The sequence below is a fragment of the Hypanus sabinus genome, chromosome 29, assembly GCF_030144855.1.
Source record: "Hypanus sabinus isolate sHypSab1 chromosome 29, sHypSab1.hap1, whole genome shotgun sequence".
NCBI lineage: Eukaryota > Metazoa > Chordata > Chondrichthyes > Myliobatiformes > Dasyatidae > Hypanus > Hypanus sabinus.
The window spans coordinates 27,240,332-27,261,728 of NC_082734.1; the positions used below are offsets into that span (position 1 = coordinate 27,240,332).

Here is a 21,397-nt window from a genome sequence, read left to right on the forward strand (position 1 = left end):
TGGATGAGCAGAAACTTCCTCCCTTCCCACAACCCAACGAGACCCTTGCCCAAACGTTATTTTCTTGATAGCTGGGTGTTTCACTGTGGTAAAGGCTCAGCCTGAGTGGATATTGTGATATGAGATTTAATGTCCCTGGCTCTCTATTGCTAGCTGGAATACACTTGATACCTTGTTTAAAACACCCTGCAGTTGTTGCTCTGTTGCTTTTGTTATTTTGTGTTCTCTGCTCCCCTCTTAACAAAAATATGAATCTCTGAGTCAACGTCCACCACCTCCTGAATGTTCTGTTGAAGAATTTGTAGATTTAGACTGTTCCTCTTAAATGCCAGCACGATTCAGATGATCCAGCCTCTGAGATCCTGACGTTCCTGCAACAGACTCGCCCATTAGTCTGGGTTGTGGCCGGAGCCAGGGATCCAGGGGCGTGACTGGAGTGAGGCTCAGTGTCCAGGAGGCCAGGGCTCGGAGATGTGGGTGGGATTGGGCCTGGAAACGTGGGTCTAGACCGTGTGCCGGCGTCTGACCAGAGCTGGGGCCAGGGGCCAGGGCGTGGTCGCAGCTGGGACTGGACTCAGAAACGTGGGAGTGTTTGTATATTTCTTGAGCTTTTTTAAGTTCACTGTTTATTGTAAATGGAAAACAGAAAGTGTATTGAAATATTTTGTTATGTTAATGGGAGTCACATCCAGTAGTCCAGAAAATCTGCCAACCTGTAGGTGCCAGATTGTCGGAATTATCCTCTCCCTCTACTCCTATGTTTATTGGTTAGTGTCAGGGCTGTTGGTTATAAGGTGGTGAAGGTAATTGCTTTATTTATTGCTTATTTATTATTATTTATTATTTTCATTCTTTTTGTTTTTGCACAGTTTGTTGTCTTTTGCACACTGGTTGTCTGCCCCATTGGTGTGGTCTTTCATTGATTCTAACTTGGTTATTGGATTTAATGAGTATGCCTGCAAGAAAATTAATCTCGGTTCTATGTGGTGACATCTGTGTACTCTGATAATAAATTTAGGTTAAAGGTGTTGCTGCTTTGACCGTGGTTAGTCCACATTACAGACAAACATTTAGTCCCTGTTTTGATAAAATTTTCCTAGAAATTCCTATGGTATGATTGACAAAGATGACTGCACCTAAACAAAGAGGCATAGTTGGGTTAAATCATGGCTAAAGCTCTGGAAAATGGAAAATGTGAAATTGACCATGGCAGCAATTTAAAGAAGCACGGCTTGCGAATGGCTGGAGATTATAGAGCGAGCATGCAGAGAATTTACAAAACACTGGTTTGCAGACACAGGGAGAAATGAGAAAATTGTTGCAAGAATTAAAAGCACAACGAGGGAGGTTACCTTTCAGTTGCATTGGGCATTGATGGGGCCACAGTGTTTTGAAACAAGTTCGGGTAAGATTCACCCAACCAATGCCTGGAAGGGGAATGTCGTCTCTTAAGAGGGAGGACAGGCTAAGTTTGTACTCAAATACGTACTAGAGAGGGAGAGGGGAGTTGGTTGAAAAATTGTGAACGGTTTGATAGAGTGGGTGTGGAGACAGGTCTAGTGCTCGGTGTTGCTCTCTAATGTAAGGGTCCACCTATTTAAGGCAAAGATGAGGTGAATTTCTCTTCATGATGGCTGAGAGTCTTTGGAATTCTGCTTACTGGACAGTGGTAGCAGTCTGAATGCCTTTAAGAGGTGTTTGATAAGTGAGGGTTGCAAGGTTACCATGAGTAGCCGAGTGCAGTGTCGAGGTTACAGTCAGATCAGCCATGAAATAGTGGGATAGGGTTGAGGGGCCGAGAGGTTGCCTGCAGTTTTCAGATAGAAATGCTCATTAATTTACATATGGTACTTGCTGCTGTAGCCAGAGGTGGAGCTTTACTGTCTCCTACTGGTGGGAGGCTGCTGTTACACCCAGGGGCCAAACTAACTGTAGCCAGTCATGTAGCAACATTTAAGTCCAAAGTTAAACAGCACAGAAACAGGCCCTTCAGCCCAACACATCCATGCTGATCCCCTCCCCCTTCCACCCCATCTTTGTCAATCATACCATAGGGATTTCTAGGGGAATTATATCGAAATAGGGACTGAATGTTTGTCAGTAATGTCCTTCTTTCCCCCCTCCCTTTTCCCCCTTCCCCCTCCCCCACTAATCTCATTTGCCCTCAATAGGACTGTATCCTTCTATGCCTCGCCGATTTAAGTGTCTGTCTAAACGCCTCTTGAACACAGTGACTAATCAGAATCAGGTCTATTATCACTGACAGATATTGTGAAAAATGTTGCTTTGTAACAGCAAGATATGAAAGCTGTACCTGACACCACCACCTCCTTCCACACATCAACCACTCACTGTGTAAAATCCCGTTCCCCGCAAATCCCTCTGAAACACTAAAGTCAATAAGGAGTTGGTACGTTCTCCCCGTGACGGTGTGGGTTTCCTCCGGGTGCTCTGCTTTCCCCCCACAGTCCAATGACGTACCAGACGGTAGGTTAATTGGTCTTTGTAATTGTCCTGTGATTAGGCTAGTATTAAATCAGGAGGTTTCTAGACTCAAAGGGTCAAAAGGGCCTATTCTGTGCTTTCTCAATGAAAAAAAATAAAAAGCTATCCTACTACATTGCAGGCCATTGTCTACACTTAGAGAGACAGCTGATCTGTGTCCTGGCTTGTGTTTATGCTGCAGTTTATTTGACAGTATTGAATATAGGAACAGAATCAGTGATGTGCTCCAAACTACAACAGCATGGATTTAAAAGTTCATTTATTATCAATGTATGTATTCCTTATACAACCTTGAGTTTCGTCTCCTTACAGGCAGCCACAAAGCAAAGAAACCCGATAGAACCCACTTAAAAACAAAAGATTGTCGGCACCCGGTGTGCAGAAAGAACTAGATCATGTAAACAATGAAAGTAAGCAAGTAACATTCCAAACTGAAGTTCATGAAGAAAAGGTGTCATTGGTTTTGTTCGTTGCTTGGGAGCTTTAAAGTTTACCTGTCACACTTTTAAGTGTTTTAAGAGGAATTCCGGTGGGTACGTTGAAGGACAGTGTAGGTTCAACAAAGAGATCTCATGAAGTGACACCCTGCCGTGGGGAAGAGTCTCCAGTTTCAGAAATACTTCATGAAGAGAAAGACTCATGGTCTTTAACTCGTGTTAAGGGTGGCACTTCCCATGTCATCCACAACACCCTGCAGTCAACGACATAATCAGACATTTCCTAGCAAATGCAGCCAAATCACACACAGCAGCTCTCTTTACATATTCTGTTTAGTTGGGGCCTACATCCATGGGGGGTAGATCTGCCTTGACTAAGGACTGTGAGATGGTTCTGTCCACCTGAGGGAACAGGCAGACTCTGGCCTGAAGAAAATTGGAAATAGGGACAGCAGGAGGCCATTCAACCCTTCGCATTGTTTAATAAGACATAGAAGCAGAATTAGGCCATTCGGCACACCAAGTCTGCTCTGCCATTCCATCATGTCTGATTTATTGTCCCTCTTAACCACATTCTCCTGCTTTCTCCCTCTAATCTCTAACAACATCAATTAAGAATCTATCAGCCTGCATCTTACATTTACCCAATGACGTGGCTTCCACAGCTGTCTGTGGCAATGAATTTCATAGATTCATCGGCCTCAGGCTAAAGAAATTCAAAACAGGTGTCCTTTGATTCTGAGGCTGATCACAGCTAATCTAATAATGTGATTCCTCACTCTTCCCATAACCCTCAATATCCAGAAACCCCCTCGATGGCTGTTTGGAATGAACTCAATTATTGAACATGCACATCTCCAGGAAAGAACATCCCAAAGATTTTTCTTATCCCAGTCTTTCTTATCCTTTTCCTGATCTGTTGAGGCCAGTGTCCTCCCTGCATCCTGTCTCTTGGGCATGGGGAGAATTTCATAAGATTAAGTGGGATCATTGAAGAACACTGAATAGAGACCTAGTCCCAAGACCTAGCTGTAGAAACTACCACCCTTAGGTCATACACTCCTGAGTGTGTGAGGAGCTGTATGTGTACTCAGCTCGGGAAATAAACGAGTACAGTCCGTGTGCAGGCAACTGGGATGGGTTAGGTTGGCACTGTGGTCAGTTAAAGACGTCCTGGGCAAATTATTCAAGTTGACGCCACCAGCCTGTTAAATAAAGGAGGAAGCAGAACAGGAGGAGAGGAAGGCTTTCAAGAGGAGGAACAGGATGTGATGAGCTCAACGGGCCTGTGAGAGGTGCTGGAGAACGTTGGGCTCTGAGGTTTTTATAGCATCTGAAATTGGCTTATTGTGGTTTAACAAGAGTAATTAGTTGTTTAGAGTTCCTTATGCTTTTCCCCCAGTTGAATTGCTCTTTGTAATGCGTTTTCTTGGTGCTTTCTGTTTATTAAGTTTATTTTGACTGGCTCAGGGATTCCGTGTTACTAGTGGACGCCGGATTAGCAGGGTCCTAGTTTTGTGAATGTTAATTCTCATGGCATCGCTCGGCTGAGTCGCCAGTGTTCTTTCGGAATTATGATGAATAAATTCTCATTGCTGTCTCTACATCGGAGACTGTTTTTCCTCCACACTTGGATTCTGATAGTGACACAGGGGAAGAGGAGCTGGGGATGGAGTCAGCGGTGGGAATGGGGAAGTGAGGAGCTTCATGAAGAGGAATAGGGAAAGGAGGAGGAGGAAGGGAGGTGATTCAGGAGGAGGAACAGGGAGGAGGAGGAGGATTAGAGAAGGGGAAGAGTGGTGGCTTAGGAGGAGGTGCAGGGATGGAGTCAGAGGATGGGAAGAGGGCAGGAGAAGGAGAGGATCAGGGGAAGTGTTTGACTCCTCGAGCCTTCTCTGTCACTCTTCATGGCCAATCATCTTCCCCAGTTCCTCCTTCCCTTCACCCCCGGTACCTGTGGTCTACACAAAATGGCACATACTTCGCACTAACCCTGTACTAACTTTTTTCTTGCATCCTTTCACCCTCTGCCTCACTAACCTCTAACCTGTCCGGTGGTAGGAAGCCAAGGAAATCAGCTGGGACCAGGTGGGTTTTGTGTTCCTGTTTTCCATTCACGTCTTGCTTTAGGATGTTGTAGTTGGGCCGGGGGTCGCGGACAATAAACAGGAAAGAAGCTGGTAGCTGTGCCCTGATTCTCCGGGAGCCATTGACAAACCTGTCAGCAGGGCGGTCCTGGAGCCCCATGGAATGGAGCACGATTCTAGGAAACCACTGGGAACCTTCCCAGGACATTAATCACTGAAACCTTCTCTTTCATGGTCAAAAGTGTCAACATGGTGGTGTGTGGGGGCGGGGCTTAATCTGTTTGATTGACAGACCATTGGAGGATGGGTAAGTGGGGATTCGTGAGGTGGATATGAGTGGCCAAACAATGGTTGGGATGGTGGGGGTGGTGCTTGTGGTGCAGGTACTGGGGATTCTGCGACACGCACAAAACGCTGGCGGAAACGCAACGGGTTGGGCAGCATCTACAGAGGGGAATAAGCAGTCGATGCCTTGGGCCAAGACTTGGTGATGAAAGTGATATTCATGACGAGACACAGCCTGATGATGGGCCTCGGCCCAAAACGTCGACTTCTTATTCCCCTCCATAGATGCTGCCTGACCACCTGCTGAGTTCCTCCAGCATTTTGTGGATGAGGAGTGTCATACACTGGGATGTCCAGGGCCAAATTCAAACAGAGGTGGTGACCCGTGGTAGCAGTCAGTGACCCTGGGAAGCTTGGAACACTGCCTGGCGAAATCCAGAGGCTGCCTGAAGCTTGAACGTTGTTTCGCTGGAGATATTTGGAAACCAAATTCCTCACATTTATTCTGGGCAATTTTTTGTTTCTCCATTTGCTTTTAATCTAATAGGGCTTTAAAATTATTTACTGGATTCCAGCTGCAAGTGGTGTTACAGTGTTTGACCAACGAAATGCTTGAAACAAGGCCAATGCCTTTAGTCCCCAGCTGCTATGGAAACACTGCTCGCTGGCATTAGTCACTGTGAGAAGAGGGTTAGAGTGGCTGTTCAGTACGGAAAAGACCTGCTGAATCAGTGACCATCTCTAGCCTCACAGTCTCTGCCCAGTTCTGCCTTGCTTGTGCTGGATTTCCCTCAGTTTGCTATCCGTAGCTCCTTCAGCTGGCAACTTGCCAAACTCTGGACTTCTTTCCCCGAAGCTGTTTCCCTTTTTGTAAAATCATCTTAAAACCCGCTGACTTGCTCTTTCCCAATATCTCCTGGTAGTTCCGGTTCCGGATGTTTAATTCCGTTCCTGTTGATGTTCCTCCACGTTGTGTTTGTGCAGTTGGTATTCCATCATCATCTGGTCCTTGGCATGCTGTTGATCATTAGAGTCAATTAGAGTCTAATGATCTGTTGATCATTAGAGACACTTGGGCCTTGAGAGCTGCCCACTTCACGTGAGACCTTGTTTATTTCGAACCCCTCAGATCTTGGCCCACGGAGACATGAACCACGAGTGGGTGGGAAACGACTGGCTTCCCAGCCTTGGCTTGCCGCAGTACCGCAGTTACTTCATGGAGTCTCTGGTCGACGCCCGCATGCTGGACCACCTCACCAAGAAGGAGCTTCGCGGCCAGCTGAAGATGGTGGACAGTTTCCACAGGTGTGAGGGCTGGGTGGGGGTGGAACTCTCAGCCGCACCGTCCCGGTGCTGCCCCCCTCAACGTCCTTCACCCAGACAACTGCCCCACCCTACTGACGCGTGGGCAGAACGCTCACTGACAACACTCCAGCCAGTGATCCAAGGGCTCTTGTGGGATCTTGCTGGGGCAAATCCTGGGACTTCCCCGTGACCTTCCAGTGGGATCATGTGAGCGTTTGGCCGCGTCTTTGATGGAGTGCGGCTGTAAATCTTTGCCACTCCTATATCCCGATGCTTGGCACACGGCCTGCTAGTTAGCGCATTGACCTCATTGTACGTGGGCTGAGCTCCTCTGACCCACGTCGGAGATATGCCACGCGCACGGGGTTCAGGGTGCCCGAGAGCTGGCTTCTGGGCTGGGGGGGGTGGTGGGGGGGTCCAGGGTGTTGGTGGGGATCGGGCATCAGGGTGGGTTGGGGCCCCTCGGTGTTCCAACACCTGTCAACGGTTAGCTTCGTCTGTCCGTGAGTACGTCGCATAATTTATGTCACGTGCGTCGACAACCAACACAGTCCGGGGGGGGGGGGTGTGCTGGGGGCAGCCCACAAGTGTCGCCACACACGTCCGCATCTCACTCACCCTAACCTGGAATTCTTTGGGTCGTGGGAAGAAACGAAAGCACCCCGAGGGAACCCCACATCATCCCACAGAGAACTTACGGACTCATTAGAGGCAGAGGCAATAATTGAGCCTTAACCGCTGGCCTTGCGAAGCACAACACTAACCACTACACGGCCGTGCCCCTAATTTGTCAGTGTGAGCTCCCAAGTGGGTCCGATGCAGATATTCCCACAATCAGGTACCAGCACGCACCAGGACGTTATGGATTACACTGCAAGATCCCACAGCAGCCCTTCGATGGTTGGCTGGAGTGACTTTAGTTGGTGAGGACCGTGTTGCCCCACCCCCTCAACTCACTGGGGGATTTACCACCAATCCTATCAGGAAAAGACCATAAAACCATAAGATATCGGAGCAGACTTAGGCTATTTGGCTCATTGAGTCTGCCCTGCCATTCCATCATGGCTGATTTATTATCCCTCTCAACCCCATTCTCCTCCCTTCTCCCTGTAACCTTTGTCACCCTTACTAATCAAGAACCTATCAACCTCTGCTTTCAATATACCCAATGACTTGGCCTCCCCAGCTGTCTGTGGCAATGAATTCCACAGATTCGCCACCCTCTGGCTAAAGTAATCCCTCCTCATCTCTGTTCTAAAGGGACATCCTTCTATTCTGAGGCTGTGCCCTCTGGTCCTAGACTCCTCCACTATAGGAAACATCCTCTCCATATCCACTCTCTCTAGGCCTTTCAATATTCAATAGGTTTCAATGAGATCCCCCCTCATTCTACTCAACTCCAGCGAGTACAAGCCCAGAGCCGTCAAAAGCTCCTCATGTGTTAACCCTTTCATTTCTGGAATTATTCTCGTAAACCTCCTCTTGACCCTCTCCAATACCAGCACATCTTGCCTTAGATGAGGGGCCCCAAAACTGTTCACAATACTCCAAATGACGCCTCACCAGTGCTTTATAAAACCTCAACATTACATCCCTGCTCTTATATTCTAGTCCTCTTGAAATGAATGCTAACGTTGCATTTGCTTTCCTTACCACTGAATCAACCTGCAAGTTAACCATTATGGAATCTTGCACAAGGACTTACAAGTCCTTGCACCTCTGATTTTTTTAAAATTTTCTCCGTTTAGAAAATCGTCTACGCCTTTATTTCTTCTACCAAAGTGCATGACCAGACACTTCCCTACACTATATTCCATCTGCCACTAATTTGCCCATTCCCAATCCAAATCCTTCCTCGAAACTACCTGCCCCTCCACCTATATTCATATCGTTTGCAATCCTGACCACAAAGCCGTCAATTCCGCCATCTAAGATACGGTTTCTCCGTAACTTCCTCCATCTCCAGCAGGATCCCACCACCAAGCATATCTTTCCCTCCCCCGCACCCCACCCCACTTTCTGCCGGGATCGCTCCCAATGAGACTCCCTTGTCCATTCATCCCTCCCCACCGATCTCCTTCCTGGCACTTATCCTAGCAAGCACAACAAGTGCGACAGCTGCCCCTGCACCTCCTCCCTCACTACCATTCAGGGCCCCGAACAGTCCTTCCAGGTGAGGCGACATTCACCTGTGGATCTGTTTTGGTCATCTATACTGTATCTGGTGCTCCCAGTGTGGCCTCCTGTATATCGGTGAGACGCAACACAGATCGGGAGACGCTTCGCCGAGCACCTACGCTCCGTTCGCCAGGAAAAGCGAGATCTCCCGGTGGCCACCCACTTTAATTCCACTTCCCATTTCTGTCCACGGCCCCCTCTACTGCCGTGATGAGGCCACACTCGGGTTGGAGGAGCGACACCTTATATGGTCTCCAGCCTGATGGAATGAGACTCCCATCATGTCCCATTCTGACTTCCCTCTCTCACCTTCCCTGCCCATCTCCTCCCTCTGGTACTCCTCCCCCTTCTTGCTTCTTCCATGGTCCTCTGTCCTCTCCAATCAGATTCCTCCTTCTCTAGTCCTGTATCTCTTCCACCAATCAACTTCCCAGCTCTTCACCCCTCCCAGTTTCACCTCTCACCTTGTGTTTCTTCCTCCCCTCCCGTCACTTTCTTACCCCGTCTCCTCATCTTTCTCTCCCCAGTCCTGATGAAGGGTCCTGGTCCGAAACGCTGACTGCTTACTCTTTTACATAGATGCTGCCTGGCCTGCTGAGTCCCTCCAGAATTTTGTGCGTGTTGCTTGAATTCCATCATCTGAATTGTTGATATAGAATGTGAAAAGAAGCAGTCCCAGGACCGACTCTGGTGAAACACTACCGGTCACCAGCAGCCGCGCAGAAGAGGCCCCATTATTCCCACTCTTTGCCTTCTGCCAATCATGTAATCTTATATCTCTGCGAGTATGGTTCCTATAATACCATGGGCTCTTATCTTGTTAAGCAGTTTCATATGTGTCAGCTCGTCAAAGGCCTCTGAAAATCCAAGCAAACAACATCTACTGACTTTCCTTTGTCTATCCTGCCTGTTAATTACTAAACAATTATCAACAGATTTGTCAGGCAAGATTTTCCCTTATATTTAGTTGTTTGTTTTTTTTCTCTCTCTCTCTCTGCCCATCACTCTGCCTGTTCTCCATCTCCCTCTGGTGCTCCCCCCCTCCTCCTTTCTTTCTCCCGAGGCCTCCTGTCCCATGATCCTTTCCCTTCTCCAGCTCTGTATCACTTTCGCCAATCACCTGTCCGGCTCTCAGCTTCATCCCACCCTCTCCGGTCTTCTCCTATCATTTCGCATTTCCCCCTCCCCCCACTACTTTCAACTCTCTTACTATCTTTCCTTTCAGTTAGTCCTGACGAAGGGTCTCGGCCTGAAACGTCAACAGTGCTTCTCCGTATGGATGCTGCCTGGCCTGCTGTGTTCCACCAGCATTTTGTGTGTGTTGTTTGAATTTCCAACATCTGCAGATTTCCTCGTGCGTACTGACTTTGGCCTGCTTTATCAAATGCCTCCAAGTACCCCGAAACCTCATTCTTAATAATGGATTTCAACATCTTCCCAACCGCTGAATTCAGGCTGACTGGCTTATAATTTCCTTTCTTCTGTCTTCCTTCTTAAAGAGCTGAGTGACATTTATAATTTTGCAGTCCTCTGGAATCATTCCGGAATCTGGTGATTCTCGAAAGATCGTTACATTCTCTTCAGCCACCTCTTTCAGAACTCTGGGGTGTGGTCCATCTGGCCTAGGTGATTTATCTACCTTCAGACCTTTCAGCTTCCCAAGCACTGTCTCCATAGTAACATAAATTACACTCACTTTTTCCCCTGACACATAGTAACATAAATTACATAGTAACATAAATTACACTCACTTTTTCCCCTGACAATTTCTGGCACACTACTAGTGTTTCCGTGGTGAAGATTGACTCAAAATACTTATTAAGTTCATCTGACATTTCTTTGTCCCCTGTTGCTACCTCTCCAGTGTCATGGTCCAGTGGCCCAGTACTCACTCTCGCATCTCCTACTCTATACATCTGAAAAAACTTTTGATATTATTGGCTAGCTTACCTTGATGTTTCATCTTTCCCCTCCTTATGGCTTTTTAATTGCCTTGTGTTTTTAAAAGCTTCCCATTCTACTAATTTTTGCTCTATTATATGCCTTCTCTTTTGCGTTTGTGCTGTCTTTGACTTCCTTTGTCAGCCAGGGTTGCATCCTCCCTTTAGAATGCTACTCCATCTTTGGGACGTATGTAATCCTGCACCTTCCCCACAGAAATTCCAACCATTGCTGTTCCGCTGTCATCCCTTCTAATGCCCCTTCCAATCAACTTTGGCCAGCTCCTCTCTCATGCCTCTGTAATTCCTTTTACTCCACTATATCGGACTTTTCCTTCACCCTCTCAAACTGCAGGGTGAATTCTAACATTATTATGATTACCATCTCCTAAGAGCTCCCTAATCAATATCTGATTCATTACACAAAACCCAATCGAGAATATCTCTCCCATTTCCCGCACATCTTCCCTCACCCCATCCGCCCGCCACCCCACTAGGGATAGGGTTCCCCTTGTCGTCACCTACCACCCCACCAGTCTCCAAGTCCAACTTCCGCCTCCTCCAACAGGATCTCACTACCAAGCACATCTTTCCCTCCCCCCCCCACTTTCTGCTTTTCGCAGGGATCGCTCCCTACGCGACTCCCTTGCCCACTTGTCCCCCCCATCCCTTCCCACCGATCTCCCTCCTGGCACTTACCCTTGTAAGCGGAACAAGTGCTACACCTGCCCTTACACTTCCTCCCTCACCACCATTCAGGGCCCCAGACAGTCCTTCCAGGTGAGGCGACACTTCACCTGTGAGTCGGCTGGTGTGGTATACTGCGTCCGGTGCTCCTGGTGTGGCCTTTTATATATTGGTGAGACCCGACGCAGACTGGGAGACTATTTCGCTGATCACCTACGCTCGGTCCACCAGAAAAAGCAGGATCTCCCAGTGGCCACACATTTTAATTCCACGTCCCATTCCCATTCTGATATGTCTATCCATGGCCTCCTCTACTGTCAAGATGAAGCCACACTCAGGTTGGAGGAACTACACCTTATATACCGGCTGGGTAGCCTCCAACCTGATGGCATGAACATTGACTTCTCTAACTTCCATTAATGCCCCTCCTCCCCTTCTTACCCCATCCCTGACATATTTAGTTGTTTGTGTTTTTTCTCTCTCTCTGCCTGTTCTCCATCTCCCTCTGGTGCTCCCCCCTCCCCCTTTCTTTCTCCCAAGGCCTCCCGTCCCATGATCCTTTCTCTTCTCCAGCTCTGTATCACTTTCGCCAATCACCTTTCTAGCTCTTAGCTTCATCCCACCCCCTCCAGTCTTCTCCTATCATTTCGCATTTCCCCCTCCCCCCACTACTTTCAAATCTCTTAGTATCTTTCCTTTCAGTTAGTCCTGACAAATGGTCTTGGCCCAAAACGTCAACAGTGCTGCCTTATCTCCTTATAGATGCTGCCTAGCCTGCTGTGTTCCACCAGCATTTTGTGTGTGGTTTGAATTTCCAGCATCTGCAGATTTCCTCGTGTTTGCCCAATCTAGAATTGTTTTTCCTTTAGTGGACTCAACCACAAGCTGCCCTAAAAAAAACAGCTTATAGGTGTTCTACAAATTCCCTGTCCTGGGATCCAGAACCAATCTGATTTTCCCAGTCTATTTGCATACTGAAATCCCCCATGACTGTTGTAACATTACCTTATTACCTGTCTTTTCCATCTTCCTTTGTAATATATACCCCACAACCTGGCTACTGACAGAGGCATATATGTGACTCCCATCGGGGTCTTTTACCCTTGCAGTTTCTTAACTCTACCCAGAGGGATTCAACATTTCCAATCCAGTGCCATCTCGTTCTAAGGATTTGATTTCATTTGTTACCACCAGAGCCATTCCACCCCCTCTGCCTACCTGCCTGTTCTTTCAATACAAGGTGTAGCCATGGCTGCCAACTCTCAACGATGATCTTCTTTCTGCCGCGACTCATTGATGCCCATAACGTCACACTTGCTGATCTCACACTGCTCCGAGATAATCTTCCTTATTCCTTCAGTCCTGCATTCATCACCCTTTTCGATTTTGCCCGCATGTTACACTCCAACTCACCCCACTGACTGCAATTTTGCCCTATGTCTGCCTGCCCTTTCTCACAGTCTCACTACACACTGCATCAACCTGTATACCAACTGCCCCATCCTCAGCCCTATCATTCCAGTTCACGTCCCCGCCCCCCCCCCCACCAAATTACAAAGTGTAGTTTAAGCTTCTCTGGCAAACCTGCCTGCAAGAATGCTGGTCCCCCTTGGGTTCAGGTGTAACCTGTCCTTTTTGTACAGGTCATGCCTTCCTAAGAAGAGATCCCAGTGATCCAGAAATCTGAAACTCTGCCCCTGCACCAGCTCCTCAGCCACTCATTCATCTGTACTGTCATCCTGTTCCTCCCCTGACAAGCACGTGCAGGAATATTGTTGGGTACGAAGAGAAGCAACATCAGAAAGCTTGCCACTCCGACACCCATGTCTCCGCCAAGCCGATTATGGGGGTTTCGCTGCACTGGGGTCACCACCATATCCCAGCTCTCGGTGGGACGGGACCATGGCAGACCAGGCGTTTTCCCGCAAGGCAAATATCAGCTCCCAAACCCCACCCTGGCGTGCGGCCCAGTTATCCAGCTGTGAGTTCCAGTCGCCCAACCGTGAGATCCAGTCGCCCGGAACATTCCCCCTCAGTGATCACAGTCAGTACCCCAAGACACTCCCCACCCTCAGTGACCAGAGTCCATTCTCCAGGACACACCTTCCCTGAGTGACCACCGGCTGTAAGTCTAGGTCCCTTTCCTCTCAGTCCAGTCCGTGCCGTTCTGATCGTGGAGTTTCTGTGTTGCAGGATCAGTCTCCACTACGGCATCATGTGTCTGAAGCGGCTAAACTACGACAAGAAGGAACTGGAGAGCAAACGAGAGGAGAGTTTGTCGCAAGTGAAGGGTGAGTGCCGTGCAGGTCGCTAAGGAGACTGGCCATCTCCCGCCGGGGCAGTGGGGCCGAGCTTGGTCTCGCGTCGTGGATTCAGTGCTGATGCTTGTTCCGTCACCAGGGTCTGTCTTCCCCAACACCTGGAAACATCCCCGTGAGATGAGGAAACAAAATAATCTGTCTACACTGTCTAGATCTCAGAATCAGAGCCTCATCCAGCATGGAAACTAGCCCTTCAAATCCAGCTGAATACTGAGAACACATTTTCACTGACTGGACGCTAATCCTGTGCGTTAGTCTCCCAACATCCCTCTGACTTCAGCCAGTTTCCACACGCTCATGGCGACTTCCGGCTATCAGCTATCCCCGCAGACGCGCTCACACCCCCATGCCAACCGTAACAGGGAGATTTACCCCACTTTAGTCCCCTTCTCCATTTGATCTCGGTCCCCTGACCCCGTGCGGTGTACCGGAACATCGAAGGCATCGCTCAGACCTTTCCTGTCCTCCGCAGACGTGATGGTGTGGACAAATGACCGGATGATGGCGTGGGTCCAGGCGATCGGGCTGAAGGAATACAGCAATAACCTGCAGGAGAGCGGGGTGCATGGGGCTCTCATCGCCCTGGACGACACCTTCGACCACAACGACATTGCACTGCTGCTGCAGATCCCGATGCAGAACACGCAGGTATACGGTGTGCTGAAAGCTCGCTGTGGCGCGACTGTGCTCGGGAGCAGGCTGTAGAGGGCCAGGGTGGGGCAGGAGGGCAAGGGCCAGGTGACATAGGAGAGACAGCCAGCTGCAGACCTCCCCCCAGTGGACAGACAGCCCCCAACAAGGGTCATGGGAGGTGGGGATGGGAGTAATGTCAAACTTGGGTGGTGGATGACCTCGCCCATTCCCAGCAATGGTTGCAAAGCCCAGTGTAGATCTTTTCCAACATTTTGATTGGTTAAAAAGCTGTTGGAGATTTTGCACTGCAGTTTGTTCACAGTCCCGTCCAGGGAACAGGCAGTGCAATGGGACCACGTGCACGGACATAGTTCACTTTTTACATACCTGCCAAGTCCAGGCAAGGTTTAGTGAGCTGCAAGAGCTCTCAACTAGTGACAACTTAGCAGCGGACTCAAAGGAACCTGGTGGAACCCTTGGGGAAAAGGCCGGGGGGAGCTCAATGGCACAGCAGGCGTGAACTACCTCTCAGACCGCCCCTCCCCCCCCCCCCCCCCCCAGGTTTGACCCCGACTTCGGGAACTGTCTGCATGCAGTTTCACATGTTCACTCCGTGAACTCGTGGGATTACCCGGCTGCTCCACTTGCCCCTCACATCCCAAAGTTGTGCTGTTAATCAGTTAGTATAGATTGCCCTGGGGTAGGTGTGACAGGAGAATCAGGCAAGAAAGAAATTCTCATGAAATAAGTGGATTGTTGGGATTGCTCTGAAAACTCAAAAATTAGATGGGCTGAGTGGTCAGGTGTTATAAGAGAATATGAGAAGAATTGGGTTGGAGAATTGAGAGTCAGTAAAATGAATTTAGTTCGTACATGCAGTAGATCAAAAAATTTCCTTCTAAACATGGAAGGCTAACTCAGCTAGAGCTTTGAGTTGATTTTCAGGAACAGTTGCGGGGACTCACGTCGCTAGGACCCAAGTGGCTGAAGGCAGGTTAGGAAGGCAGGAATCTAACGTGTCCCTGAACTTGTTCGCATCTTGAAAGAATTGTATCCTTTCACAAAGAGCAAAATTCCCTTTGATTCAAGATCGATTGTTCAAGTCTCGTAGAACTGAAAACAGAAGTAGCATTCTGGAAAAGAGAAGTAAGGACAAAGGGTGTCAGAAATGGGATTGGGTTGGATTCTCGAAGAGAGAAATAGGGTTGATGCTTTGAGTTAATGATCTTTCACCTGATGATCCTGTCTGTACCTTTCCCTCCCGATGCAACGTCATAGAGTACTGCAGCATAGAAATAGGCCCTTCAGCCCATCTAGTCTGTGATGAACTGTTATTGTCTAGCCCCATTGACCTGTATCTGGCCCTCCAAAACCCTCCCATTCATGTACTTGTCCCAACTTCTCTTAGTAATTGAAATCGAGGCTGGATCCACCATTTCCACTGGCAGCTCGTTCCCCATTCTCACTACCTCTGAGTTAAGAAGCTTTCACTCCCAGGTTTTCACCTTTCACCTCTAGTTCCAGTCATTTCAGTAAAGTCTGGGAGCTGCCCTTTACGGCCGCCTGAAGCTGAAGATGGGGGAGGGGGGTGGTGATGAGTTCTTGGAGCCTCCTATGGGGCAGCAGCTGCAGCATCTTACTTACATGCTCCTAAAACTGTCCTCTGCCCCCACAGGCTCGTCAGATATTGGAAAATGAGTTCAACAACCTCTTGCTTCAAGGAACGGATAGACGACATGAAGAGGTGGGTGCATACCCAGCTGAGTGCTCAGTCATTGAGCTGGTGGGTTGGAGAGTGGGAGCAGGACCAGGAGGGGGGGGTGAAATCACAAAGTAGTGGGTCTTGAGGCCCAGACTGGGGTTAGGATTTGGTTTTGGTTTTGCACTCATTCTGATGGCCACCTTATGACGCTGCATCAAGCACTGCGTGGGACTGCAATACGCAAACACCGATTTGCTAACTGTGTTCCGCCCAGTACCACCTGCCCTCCATTGAAACATCTGAGCAGAAAAATACTTATGACTATTTGTCAATCGGCCAGTGGTCAGCACAGAATGTCCAGAGATCTGTGGGATTAGTTCCTGGGAAGACTGTCAGTCATTTGGCAGGATGCCTCATTCCCAGGATCCACAGATGAGATCTTTCCTGGCTGACCATGAGAGACTCCCAATGAGATCTCTTATGCATGATCAAGAACTCAGTCCAACCACGCACTGGTTTTGGGAAAGATGAGACAGTTGTGCACTTCCTCGTGGATGTGCATTTTGCCAAAGAGGTCTGGAAAGGGATGAGGTGGTCATTGTCAAGGTTCACTCCAAGAAGCTGTATAACACTGATCTATGGGCTGTCTCAGTGACAACATCGAGACCAGGATTGACTGCTGCTGGAAGGTCATTAGCTTAGTGAAAAGCACACTGTCGTCTCTCTGAAAGATGATGGGCTTCCTGTAGAGCAATATCCTTGACATTCTCGTCTTTCTGAAACACGTTAGTCATCCTTTAAGGAGATCTTCTTAACTCTGTGGTCTGTCTGAAAGGTTTAGGTCTTCCTCTGAGATGTCTATGACACTCTGGTCTGTCCGAAAGGTCTTGGTCTTCCTGTGAGGAGACATCCGTGAGGGAAATCTGCCCACCAACACGTTCCAGGGAGCAAAACTGCTGCGATTCAATGCAGCCAACACAAAGATTGTGTGGGAAGGACCACAGTCCAGAGTCACTGAGGGCTGGGCCCTGGGAAACAGTCCCTCAAATACCTCATGGATAGGAGGAAATAGGAGTGGTGTTGATGCTTTGTAAGGGAATGGAGAATGTAGAGAAAGACATGTACTCATTGTATTTATTGTATAAAGTAGATTTTTGGAGATCAAGGTAGTTGGCACAGCTGTGTAGCTGGTAGAGCTGTCCCATCACAATTTCAGCAACCCCAGTTCAATCCCGACCTCTGGTGCTGTGTGAAGTTTGCATGTTCTCCCTGTGACCACGTGGTTTCCTCCAGGTGCTCCAGTTAATTCCCACGTCCCATAGGTGTGCCTGTTGGTAGGTTAATTGGTCACTAAGTTGTCGCTGGTAGAATCTGGGAGGAGGCAATGAGGAGAAAATACAATGGGATTGGTGTAGATGGTTGTGGTGGACTCAGTGTGTGAAGGTACCATGGTGTACGACGCTGGAAATTCCTTAAAAAGATACTTTAAGTGGATGATTTAATACTGGAGATGAGGGGCAAGGCTTGGTTTTGACAGAGAAACCTCACAAATTATCTTGGGGAAAGGGTTTTTTGTTCCGATGTCATGACCTCAGACACAGTAGAAAGTTCCTGGTCTACTGACCAACAGTAGATTCCAGTCTACTGCAGCTTCCAGTCACCCGTCTGGAAGCTGCATGACCCGGACTATTAACATCAGCCACCTCACAGTACTAGGGAGGCCCACAAACACTCAGCTAAACAGGACACCTCCCCCCCCCCCAACTCAGGAGCAGGACTAGTACCGTCCTGTCCAAACTGAGGAACTCATTGCACTCATAGTCACAGGGGGAACGTGCAAACTCCACATAGACAGCAGCAAGGTCAGACTGAGTGGGTCTACTAGGACCGTGAGGCATCAGCTCTTCCTGCTGCTCCAGTGATGCAGAATCTCCTCCTTCCCCTCCGCTCATTTCCAGGGCGACGCCAAGAACTTCAGCCGAGCCCCGTCGTGGCGCAAGCGGTTCCGGGCAAAAGAGATGCGTGATATGACATCGGACACGTCGGAAACGCTCCCCGCCAACTTCCGGGTGACGGCAGCAGCCATTGCTTCACAGAGCGTCCAGCTGCGGAAGGTGCAGGCAGACAGTAAGTGGGGCAGCCATCGACCGGACCCTTTAAGCCCGCTTCTCTCTGTAAATGCAATGGGGACTGGCAAACCGGGGGAATGGAATAGTTTGTGCTGGGGGGCGCTGCAGGAATGTAGCGGAGGAGACCGGCCAGTGAGATTGTGACTGACGTTGTACCTCAGTGCCGCTTTCATGCGCTAACTCCTCAACCCCTAAACACTTAAATCAAAGTGCAATACTGTGCAAGTCAGTGGCCCTGTAGCAGAAAGTCACTCAGTAGTGACACTGGCTTCGTACTGGCAGGAGTCGGGGAATTTTCCATGTCTACCTAAGAAATGAACAGCACATCCCCCTCCGAGGTTTCAGCGCTGGGTTATGTTTATCAGTTAACAGCAGGAAAGGGGCTCGAACCCACTCCTGGCTACTCTCACTGATCTGGGTCTGTGGGGGAAGGCACTAGCAGCAGAGAAGGGCATCGAGAGGATTGCTGGTGAAGGAGAGGCACACATCCCAAACAGTGGCAGCGCACAAATAAGGCAAAGAAGATTGGATACGGGATGCTGGCCTTCTTTAGGACATAAGCGCAGAGTGGTGGTGATACAGCTTTCTGAAGCATTGCTCCAGCCTCAGCTGGAGTCCTTATACAACCTGGTTGCCACACGGTAGAAGATTGTGATCGCACTGGAGAGCGTGCAGAGGAGAGTCGCCAGATCGACTCTCACAGTAGAAGTATTTGAATTGTGGAAGGCCACAGACCAAGAGCTGGTAAATAGGATTAGTGTAGATAGGTCCTTGATCAGTGGGCCCACGACAACCTGCTTCTGTGTTCAGTGACTCCAGGTACATCGCGACAAAGCGGAGCAAAAACAGATTGCACTGGGAGTTAACGCCGCCTCTCTTGTTGGTACAGGTGCCGCCTCAGGGACTCCGCGGGCCGACACCCCATCAATCCGGACGTATTCATGCTAACAGCACTCAGCAGGTGAGACCGCGGGGGACGGGGGCGTGTGAGGGGTCCCGGGCGCTGGATCGCCTGTGAGGGGAAGTTATGTGGATTGTTTCACCAGTCGCGTCTGAGAGTTTGTCCCAGGGCGTCTGTGAGGGGAAGTTTTCACCGACTGACACGGGTTGAACGGGGAGGTGGCGGGAGCCGCATGTGAGGGTCCCTCCCAGGGCGTATGTGAGGGAAGATTGACGCAGGTTGAATGTCTGTTGCTTTGATCTCGCATGTTACCTTCTCTCGGGCACTGGGTCCGGTTTCCTCCCGTATCAGGAGCAGTGGGGTTGACTGTGACCTAGCCCTAGTGAACGCTGGGTTAGGCAGCTGTCGGGCTGCGTGCACCGCGACGACGGGCCGAAGGGTCTGCTCCCAGCCCTGACCCAGTGGGACTTGTTCCTCCGCAGATTCTGAGTGTTGGGTTGAGCAGCTGTCGGGGTGTGTGCACCATCACAGGAAGGAGCAACGGGCAAGCAAACCTCATCCGATTTGCTGAGAGCAAAAGACTTTCTTCGTGTCGAGGAAGAGCAGGCGAGAGCCCAGAGAGACTCCGAGATCACGATTGCGACGCTGCCTTGTTTTTTGTTCTCCTGTTACTCTGTGGGTTCCAGATCAGAGCTCGGAGCCCCTACAGTGCAGAGCCTGTCTGGTTTGTTCAGGTGGCTGGCAGGGTGCACGCTGATGGGGAAGGTCCACACCAGTTTAAAGCGTCATTCGGTTCGGGATGTAAATAGAACGACCCTGCCCCCGTACTCCCTCGCCGAGGCTGGGGTTTTATTTGTGTGAGTGTGAGTATGTGTGTGTGAATTTCAGAGGCATCCGTGCTGAAGACCTTGAACCTTATTTTTCAATCCCGTTGCCTGCCCTCAGCATTTAGAGTTGGACATCTCCCACCCCCACCCGTTCCCACCCTCTGTACCCGGACAGCAGTCTTTGAACAATGGGCTTGAGAGGGGCGCGAGTTTAGGGCAACCCAGGAACACCGAATAGCTCTTCGAAATTGTCAGCTCGCCTGTCCGCAGGCCGGCTGGAGCTTGTCTCCCGACCTGAGAGCGTGCGACGGGAGCTTCACCCTGTCTTTAGCCCTGCTCTGGGATCGCTCGGTGGGACGGCGTAGAGGGAGCGTTACTCGGCACCTAACCATTACTGTTCTGGTCGCCTCCTCGGTGCTGGCCCCCGGAGCTGGGTGGTTGGGTCCCTGGGCGCTGCAGGTTCCGGAGCGATGGGGCGGGAGAGAGCGCGGTGCTAAACCCAGCCCGAGTCTGGACCAAGGCGTGGGTGTCAGCTTCTGCCCGGGGCTTGGCGCAGCCTCACCCACTCTCGTCTCTCCCCCTTCTGTGGCCACTGAGGGCTGCCTTAACCCTCGCAGCTCAGGCTGTGCTGCCCCAGGTACAAATTCAATTGGCCATGGAGTATTGTCGAGGTGACTGACTGGTTACATTTAATACCTCTCCCACTCCTCACCAGTGCCGTGCGGAGCGGAACCTTGGTTTTAATTTATATCGATATTGAGCATGCGTGTATCTCAAGGACTCTCCTGCTTAAGGAAGTTTCGTTGCCGGAGCACGGGGTCCTGTTGTCCGAGGGGGTGGAGTGGGTTCCCGCAGGGAAGCAGAGACGACAGCCGGGTCAGCTGTCCCCAGTACCCGGGATTGCCTTATGCATTACACCGGGACCAGGAGAACAGCACAACAGGGGCCTCTCCTCTGGCTGATAAGACGGGGTAACTGCAGAGGAAATCGTCCCACTCCCTATTAGAGATCATCCCCCGCCCCACCCTCGGCAACTTTCTAATGCCCCTGCTCTCCCCTCCCTCTACCCCCAGCACATCTCATGCTGAAACCACAATAGCCTGAGGGAGTCCTTGTGTGAAGTATGGCCAGTTTAATTCTTGTTGTACATGTAAATCAGGCTTTGCTGTTAACGCATTGAATGGTTTCAAACCTTTCAGTGTTTCTTTTGTAAATGGACAATTACTGTATTTATTTAACTTGTGCAATGTTCTGTCATTGTTCTGGAACATTTTTTGACTTTTTTTTGTTCATTTTTACTCTTTACTTGGAACGAGGAAAAGACTCTCCCTTTTTATATGTCAGCCCGACGCACTTCATCGTCACGTCTATTTTTTATTTAATTTATTAGTGCCACGCGCGTTTCCAGGTGAGTGAAATTGTATTTAATGTATTTACATAAAGGTCTGTGTCAAAACTTC

The 21,397-nt window shown here is 49.5% G+C and overlaps 1 protein-coding gene across 6 annotated transcripts in view; it reads left to right on the forward strand.

The window, feature by feature from the left end:
- LOC132383156 (liprin-alpha-3-like) overlaps positions 1-21,397 on the forward strand; it is a 259,537-nt gene extending 238,140 nt beyond the window's left edge. For all 6 annotated transcript variants that reach the window (XM_059954012.1, XM_059954013.1, XM_059954016.1 and 3 more), the window contains 7 exons: positions 6,444-6,619; positions 13,618-13,715; positions 14,218-14,393; positions 16,054-16,122; positions 18,039-18,207; positions 19,099-19,170; positions 19,593-21,397. In XM_059954012.1, coding sequence (XP_059809995.1) covers positions 6,444-6,619; positions 13,618-13,715; positions 14,218-14,393; positions 16,054-16,122; positions 18,039-18,207; positions 19,099-19,157 — 747 coding nt within the window. In that variant the 3' untranslated portion in view covers positions 19,158-19,170; positions 19,593-21,397. The remainder of the gene's footprint in view (positions 1-6,443; positions 6,620-13,617; positions 13,716-14,217; positions 14,394-16,053; positions 16,123-18,038; positions 18,208-19,098; positions 19,171-19,592) is intronic.